This window comes from Triplophysa rosa, linkage group LG8, assembly GCF_024868665.1.
Source record: "Triplophysa rosa linkage group LG8, Trosa_1v2, whole genome shotgun sequence".
In the NCBI taxonomy this organism is placed as follows: domain Eukaryota; kingdom Metazoa; phylum Chordata; class Actinopteri; order Cypriniformes; family Nemacheilidae; genus Triplophysa; species Triplophysa rosa.
The window spans coordinates 3,664,482-3,673,913 of NC_079897.1; the positions used below are offsets into that span (position 1 = coordinate 3,664,482).

General features: G+C 37.0%; 1 protein-coding gene across 8 annotated transcripts in view; it reads right to left on the minus strand.

Annotated features, from left to right (window-relative positions):
• syngap1b (synaptic Ras GTPase activating protein 1b) overlaps positions 1-5,837 on the minus strand; it is a 105,929-nt gene extending 100,092 nt beyond the window's left edge. For 6 of the 8 annotated variants that reach the window (XM_057340349.1, XM_057340347.1, XM_057340346.1 and 3 more), the window contains exon 1: positions 5,539-5,836. In XM_057340349.1, the coding sequence (XP_057196332.1) occupies positions 5,539-5,560 (22 nt within the window). In that variant the 5' untranslated portion in view covers positions 5,561-5,836. Of the gene's footprint in view, positions 1-5,538 lie in introns of all 8 variants that reach the window. The other 2 variants (XR_008963394.1, XM_057340343.1) reach the window with 1 other exon arrangement.
• Between the last annotated feature and the right edge of the window lie 3,595 nt (positions 5,838-9,432).

Below are 9,432 nucleotides of genomic sequence, written 5' to 3' on the forward strand. Positions count from 1 at the left end.
AGCATCATCAGTTGGCAGATGCCAAGCCACGCCCATAGCAACCAAACACATTAGCCTAGCAACCGTTTAGCAAGACCTATATCTCTGTATCAGAACATCTTAGAGTCATGGGGGTTGGTTAGATTCATTAGTACTTAAAGTGTCATCACCCTAGTGCCGAGTTCCGCGATTTGCCATGAAAGCATCACTCACAATTTCTTTAGAAAATGTACTATCTAGTTCACTCTCTAGTTGTTCCAAACCTGTATAAATTTCTTTGTTTAGTTGAACACAGAGAAATATATTTGCACGAATGCTCGTAACCAAACACTTCTTGAACCCCACTGACTACTATAGTAGGAAAATGACAATGGTAGTCAAAAGTTCCCCAGAACTGTTTACTGTTCTTCATTCTTCAAAATATCTTCTTTTGTTTTCAACAGAACAAAAAAATTAACAAGTAATTTTTCCTACTAAGGTGGTCAATGGGGTTTGGTGATATGCATTTTGCCAAATATCTTTCTCTATGTTCATCAGAACAAAGAAATGTATACAGATTTGGAACAACTCGAAGGTGAGCAAATGATGACAGAATTTTTATTTTTGGGTGAACTATCCCTTTAATTCGATCTTCATTAATTGGAATCAGTATCAGGAGATATCACTCTGAATAATTGACTATCGGTATTGGTGGAGAAATTTTGTATCGGTGCATCTCTAGTTCAAATCATAAATAAACCCAACAAAATTATTCGGATTCATTCTGAGCTGATGTTTTAATACGTTTTGTGATGTCGACCTGTGACTACAACGGCTGTATTGACTTTACATTATAATCAAATCTGATCACAATGCGTGCTCAACTACTGTATCCATACCAGGACACATACAAACATTCATATGACAAGCGCTTTTACATTTGTCTTTTTAATGTCTATGTGGACAACATCCAAACATAGGTTGCATGTTAATGCCAAGTGTAAAGACAACCTAAAAAATTCTGGGGCGGACACAAAGTCAGTGTTAAGTCCCTCCTTCAATTAGAGTCATTGAGAGTTTTTTTCACCTGTTTTATCGCCCACCAAGCACAAAACAATACTTTTAATGGCTAAGAAAAGTAATTGCAAACCTCTCCTCGACAAGCCACAAGATTTGTGGTATCATTCATGTCCACCGCGCAAATGGCACGGGACCAGTTTTGCACCGATGTTTAATAGGGTTAGGGACTTGTCAAAAATCCCAACACTAGGTAAGAGCAACAGTAGTAGCGTTCTCACCTTAGCAAGCACCGCTAATTAGCATGTTTCATCCTCAACTATTAATCTCATAACTACGGGCAGAACAATGATAAAGCAGCATCTCTTTTCAACACATTAATACACAAAGGACTAAATGTGAGACTCTTAAAGCTTGAAATATCAGCAATTCATCACAAAACTATTGTACTGCTGTTTATAGACATAGGTATACACATTTAACATTAAGTCGTCTACATGACACTACTGAGATCACATACTGATGCAATATCATTGATATTATGAGCAGGGCCTTATTCTGTCTTCACGAAGAATTAGTCATTATGGTTTTGCCCCAAATGACCTTCTGCCGAACATGAATAGTTGAAACCAATCAAAAATCTGAGATCATGATTTCTGCATAGCACCATTAAGTCAAGCTGTAGGCTAAATGATTCTCAAGCATAATTCAATTACCACACAGTCTATTTTATAATAAGAGAACATCTGCTTGATTCTTGAAGGCGTCTTATGTGGTCCTGGTGTGAACATTAAAACTCCAGAGTACAGTCAGCTTGATTTATTTTGCACTGCTGGGGTCAAAGTGAGTCACAAGCTCTTTTGGAAAATCTAGCGAGCTGAGTACCAACGCACCATTTTAAGAGATCAAAAACACACTGCCAACATAGTTACGCAGACCTTTTTAGATTACTACATGTTGCCACAATCTAATCACAATCAAATCTTACAACAAGCTTATTTAACTATAACTAAAAAACATGTCCAAAAATGTTGATTGTAACAAAACATACATTTCATTCTATACCAAAAAATATTGTTAAGAATTGTTTGAAAATGGACTTTTACCCAGGTGTGTGTGCTACCAAAGAGCTTCAATTGACTTGAATGAAGAAGACATCTAGCTAGCTAGGGTCACAATAATGGTGCAATCACATATTTACGACCTTAAGGCACATGAACACCACCACAAAGTCGTAAGTACCAGTAGGAAGTTCAGGATTTTCTTTAAGGCCAGAGTTTACAATTTGGGGGCGTGTCTGTGAGAAACGTGGTGAAATCATTCATTGTCATTTACACCAAAATAAGCTGTCTGCACAAAAAATAACAGTACAGTAATATAACAATATTTATCAATAGAATTTACAGTCGGTTTATTCATCAAAAACATGAAAAAGAAAAACCAACTGATTTGCATTCATTTTTCATTTTCTATAAGCAGAGTTAGCAAAAAATATTTTTTCAGGTTTAAACTATGGGTGTTTCTCAAACGCAAGGACACATACTAGTGAGGCTGCCTCCTGCCTAGAGCAGTCCTTCTACAGGTAGATGTTTAGAGTCCTCTTCGACATTAAACGCTAGAATGAGACGGTCTAGTAAGAGCGCATGGCAACGTCATTACTGTTTCCGCCTCCGAGGTTACTTTAAAGAGAGAAGTCATGTGTGACCACAGAAAAATAAATAAAATCATAGAGAGAGCACCTCCTATTGTTCATTTAATTTTCAGTCGTGCATAATAATGTTGTGCATAACAACGCAACAGTTCATTTTTAGCTCATGTTAGCTCAGGTCCATTAAATAATATTAACAGATACAACTTTTCATTTTAATAATGTCATGTACCATATTATAAATCATTATACATATTTAATTACTCATTTTCTGCTTTTTTTGTCTTTTATTACATCAAAATTATGTGAAGAAAGTGCTGACTGGATTCTCACGATGTTCTTTGGGATTGTGTGCAAAGGATTGTGGGTGATTTCAGGCAGCGAAGGATACAATTGTTGTATTGTGCAAAACAGCCTGAACGAAGGACACAAAGTGAAAGCTTCCTTCCAAGCTTCTGTTTGAGATGTCCTTCAGCGGCACTTGATGACGTGGCAGTCGAGATTTGCAACCTGCCCAGGACGCGTCCTTGCATTTGAGAAACACCTTTTTGAGAAACACCTTTAGCGTTTTTATAGAGAACAAATAACAAAACACCTCAACAGTATTTGAAACAGATCTAGACAGTGAGAAAAAATGATAAGGGGATAAAGGGATAGTTCACCCAAAAATGAAAATCCTGTCATCATACTCAGCCTCTTGCCATTTCTAACCTTTATGACTTTCTTTCTTTTGCAAAACACAAAAGATATTTTGAAGAAAGTTGGTTACCGAACAGCGCCAGCACCCATTCACTTTTATTGTATGGACACAAAACCAATGCAAGTGAATGCGTACCAGTTAACAACATTCTTCAAAACATCTTCTTTTGTGTTTTGCAGAAGAAAGAAAGACATACTTTGTAGTAAATGATGACAGAATTGTTGGGGGAACTATCACTTTAAGGCACTTGATCATTCTCCTCATCTTAAGTGAGATCCACATGACTTTGAAGGAATGCATAAGAATATAGCTGTCGAAGGGTAGCATGCAATTTTCTGAGTCTGTGTGTAATGTGTTTTGTAAAGAAGCTGCATTAGTCAGGTGACCTGAAGGAGAGATCAAAGGGTTTAAAAGTAAAAGGAAGAAGTTGCATGATAAGCTCTGCACCAATCAGCTACATCTTCGGTTCTTATTCATGAAGTCTCTCCCAAACAATAAGAATACACTAATGAAAATGTAACAAATGAAGGGCAGCTGAACTGTGACAGGTTTCAGATATTCAAACAGAACTTTTACAAAATTTTGTTTATAAAGCGCTTCTGAGGAACCGCTTACGAAATTGCGGGATTAGGCAAAGTTTAATACGCTTGTTAAGTCGTGACGTAAAGAAGCACTGTTTATTCATATCACACATTCATTCGAAACTTTTAAAAACTCATGGTGTACACTACAGTCTCCAGGCTCACGGGATGTCCGGCATCAATTTTTTAATAATTCATAAAAATGAATCACTGATCTGGGATTTTGTTATAGAAATAGAGGTTAGGAACGCGGTTTTTCGATAGTTTTACAGCTCGCCATTTTAAACGAGCAATTTTTGTCGCTCGCCTTGTCATCTGATAGAGCGTTTGGACCCGCATGTGGGGTGTGACGTCTCATCTTAAGCAGATATCATAAAGCAGAATTGTATATTCATATTTAGTTTTCCAAATGAAGTTCTTAAATTAATCGGTATATATAACTAATTTCTGTTCTGTTCACATAAACTGCAGCATTTATTTAAAGCAATTTTCCCACCAATAAATTGCTGTGGTATGAAAATAAAAATAAAAACGGCATGGAAAGTAAACAAACTTCGTAAATCAGTTGATCGTTATACCTGTTTAACCAGGAGATTCTTCGCTAGAAAGAGCTGCAATGTGGATGAGACGTCATGCTATTAGTCATAGCTTTCAGTTACTTCAATATACTACTTACATTTCAGTAGCTGCCACCTAATTTAGGCCCTGACAATTGTAATAGTTGTTTTTTAATGATGAGAGCAAGACGATTCTAAAACAATCAATCACTATATAACACAAAAATCCATTGGAAAAGTGTCTTTGCTGTGCAAACTGCCAATTACTTTAAGTGTCGATCTTAACAAATTGAAATTAAGATATTACTTTTACAGAAATCATTCAGATTCCCACACTTTAACCTTTATCAATTATAACCGCCTTCCATGCACAATACAACCATCCATGCTCTCCAGTACAACCTTATGTAATATCATTTCAGTGGTTTCACCCATACTGTATAACCCCACTGTGCTTAAAGACAACAGCACGTGATGCTTCTCCTAGTGCCTCAGAAATTCTAAGAAAAAAATTGTAAAATAATACTTAGATCACTGAGACTATTAAGAAATTGGTGCCCCTAATATTACAAATATAAATATGAATGAACAGTCAGTCGCTGTAATATAAATAAACCAGCAATGCACTAATCCAAAAGTATAGTGACTGTAAAATGCAACGTTGCAATGGGATGGAAATTGTTTAAAGCTCATAAATGCATAAATAAAATCATCTCCCAGTCATCTAATGGTATAGGAGTACAGAAACAAGCAAGCAAAAACTGATTTATCCACCCGTAGGGATAGTTCAGTCCAGTACTTATTAACCAATTCATACACAGAATTCAACAAGATTTTTCTAGCCAGTGAGTTTTTGCATGCGGTGGGATGCGCTGGCATGTACTTAAGCCGATTGTAAAATGTCATGAGGGGGAAGATAGGTCTCTATCTCTCTCGAACATACTGAAACTGCCTGACTTGATGGGAGTGATAAAATGACAGCAGTCCACCTGCATCACACAGAGATCAGCATCAGTGGTACTCTAGCGCAGAAGGATGCTATGGGAGGATGCAGCAGAAATCCATCAGCGCTCTTACCTTGAAAGGGAACATATGACATGTTCCCACGGCATTGAACGTGCTCTCCGTGTCTATTTAGTCTCTCGGCATGCAAAGATATCCCTCAGCAGTCACGCGAGAAAAAGATCTCTTCTGCTCACACACTGCGTCGACGCTGGAGAGATATTCCCGTAATGCGACTGAAAAATCACCCGTGATCGACAAGAGCCATTGGGGTGATCGGTGCCCAGCGCGTGAAATTGCGTTCACATCATATATCGCACGCGCAAAACAAGAGTGATGAAGAAGAGAACGATGAGATGAGATGAGAGAGAGAGAGAGAGAGAGAGAGAGAGAGAGAGAGAGAGAGAGAGAGAGAGAGAGAGAGAGAGAGAGAGAGAGAGAGAGAGAGAGAGTGTACATCAATCCAAATGCACTGTGTGTATCTGTGTTAAAATTCCCACGTATATCGCGAATTCCACACACGCCCCTAGATTCACGTGACAATACAAGCGCACGACAAACTCGGGTTTTTTACGATTTGACCAGTTGGGAAGTCATGGTAGTGCCGTACGTGTTTTGGACTACTATAGGCTAGCAAGCATTATTCAGTACAATTTCTTTGAAACGGTGATGAAGTTACATAATGGCTCGGTATATGGGAGGCAAATCCTGCCAAATTTAAATAAATTAATTAAACGATGAAAATGAAAACCAGATTAGCAATTTCATTATACACAACTGCGCACACAATATGTGCCAAAATGAAAAATGAAATGAAATTATTTTATTTTCATTTTCATTTTTACACTGACAATGCGTTGTCCCTGTCAAATTGAAAAAGAAAATGCAATTGGTGATTTGACATTTAATTTTCACTAAAATCTCGAGACAAGACTGCCAATATGAAAATGAAAAGGCAAATGTGAAAAAGAAATTGTAAAAACATTTTTACAAAGGTTTTATTAATGTTCACGCAATAACACTGACACAATTCAAATTAAAATGTAAAGTTTGATTTTCATTTTATTTTCTCTTCTCTTTTATTTCGTTTTCGTTTTCATTTTATTTTTCTTGTTCTAAGTCATGCAAATTACAAGTTAATCAGTGGGTGTGGATGAGTCTGCATTACTGGGAACGCCCACAAAAACGTCATATCCGTTTATCCGAACGAACGTGTGTAGACCTTGTCAGGCGCTTGGCCTTAGCGCTTTGTAATGATCACGATGACTGTGCCTGGTGCAATACCGAAAAGTTGTAGTGTGGTGTTCTGCATCTCTGATAAGCTAACAGACGAACAAACTAAAGCATTGGAGAGCCTGTATCTCTAGCGTGCCCTGAAACATGCCGGAGCGCGATTGTCCCCACTCCGCCGCTGACCTGCTCTTACACTGTACATTACCATCCGCACCCGACCACGCTATCATCATTACACTGTGACTGCTTTTAAGAAAACAAACAAAGCGATCTTTCTCAGCACAATAGAATCCATCCTTATGTTCGGTTTGAGGTTGATAAGGTGTGTTTAACCTCACGCGCGTGGTGCGCAGACAATTCGCTTATGGTATCACGAGAGCGGCTCATAATATGTGTTTAAATCAGTTCATTCATTATGATTATGAGCCAATCGTTATATGAAGCGCTGCACTATGTTATGAATGCATGTTTTAAATAATGATGTGCCTGTTTAAATTCCTCCTTGAAGTTCAGCTGTCATAGCAAAAAACATCTAATACGCACAGCACTATTAATTCATTCGGATGTTTTTTTTGTCCCACGGCGCGGTGACACAGGCCTGCACTTAATAGTGTTGTAATAGACGTCTGTTAACCTATCAGAGATGCAGAACACCACACTACAACTTTTCGGTATTGCACCAGGCACAGTCATCGTCATCATTACAAAGAGCTACGGCCAAGCGCCTGACAAGGTCTACACACGTTCGCTCGGATAAACGGATATGACGTTTTTGTGGGCGTTCCCAGTAATGCACCCACACCCACTGATTAACATGTCATTTGCATGACTTTTGAACAAGAAAATGAAAACGAAATAAAAGAGAAGAGAAAATAAAATGAAAATCAAAGTTTACATTTTAATTTGAATTTTGTCAGTATTATTGCTTGAACATTAATAAAACCTTTGTAAAAAATGTTTTTGCAATTTCTTTTTCACATTTGCCTTTTCATTTTCATATTGGCAGTCTTGCCTCGAGATTTTAGTGAAAATGAAATGTCAAATCACCAATTGCATTTTCTTTTTCAATTTGACAGGGACAACGCATTGTCAGTGTAAAAATGAAAATGAAATAATTTCATTTCATTTTTTATTTTGGCACATATTGTGCGCACAGTTACGTATAATGAAATTGTTAATCTGGTTTCATTTTTATCGTTTAATTAATTTATTTAAATTTGGCAGGATTTGCCTTCCATACTGTAACACCCATCTGTTTACCAGAACATTTGCATACTATAAAATAGTATTAATAGGAACTTATTTTAATATTAAACTGCTAGCGATACTATTGGCATTCTTCAGAAATTTCTTTGCTAAGGTTAGTTTGAATTAGCCTATTAGAGACTGACCTAGGCTATATTGAGGGAATGATTTATGTATACCAAAATATCAAGAGCAAACACCTAAGAACGTCAAAGCAACCGCATAGCAACACCACAGCAACGTTGCAGCATGTTATGCACGTGCAAACAAGTTAAACAACGCTTTCCCTGAAACAAAAAAACTCGTTATCCGCGGACCGTAGGAAAGACCAACACAGACCAACTCCATTTGTACAAACATAAAAAAACGCCCGTGTAAACCTATTAAATAAAATACCGAGGTTTAAATTAGACTGACGTGACTAACCGACCGACAAACATGATTACTTGACACTGAAAAACTATTCTTAAACATTATTACACGTGTATAAATAAACAAACAAACACATCTATTTAGCTACTTCCACACACGGCTCCCAGTCTCTTTATTTATCTACAATGATTCACAGAGCATGAAACTAAGACCTGCTGCCAAGGCAACTGGAGCCAAAATGGCGTTTAATGCAGACTACAGTAAACTAAAAGTGACTACAAAAATACGCAGGCCACTCTCATATGTTTTTTAAACAATTTACAATCCTCACATTACTTATAAAACACCAGGCCAGGCTTTGACTTGTGTAAGGAGCTACATTTCACATAATTTCATGTGGGCTCACCTGTGAAAGGAAAATGGGTATTCAATGCTCGCGCTCGACTGCCCCGTGGTGGTGAGAACGCCGTACTGCACTGCACATGTTTTATTAGCATGACACAAAAGCTGACCCACAGAAACCTCCTGACAACGTTAAAATTAAAACCAAACTCAATTTGCCGATTTATGAGCGTATGAAATAACGATAATCTCTTCAAATATTTTCACACGTTTAATGTTGTGAGGGGGGTTTTAAATTAGGCCTTCACATGATTTTCACCTGTTCTTGTCTTCAGACTTTCAGAAAAAACTTCCAGACTTTTCATATTGTTTGGACCAACAATATGAAATGAAAATTTTGATTTTATTTAAAATAAGCTTAAATTTGCTAATCAATATTATTTACCTTAATAGTGTTTGAAAGTAATCTCAGAATTTATAAAACTGGTCAAGAGAATGGCCGGAGCTGTTAACTAAACAAATGATGGCTATTTTATATTTATAGGCCTAAAATATAAGAGCTTTCATTTAACTGCTTGTCTTTTCTGGAAAATGAAAAATAAATAATTAAACGTGTAATTTTGTCTGGCAGCGTACGTCTCTGTTATTGTTATATTCTACCATGAAAAATACATTAGAAATGTAAATCTATAATTCAATGCCTATTTCGGAATTTTAAAATGAAGGGGTAAATTCTTTGTGTATAAAACAGGACAAGTGCACTTTTATACAACACAA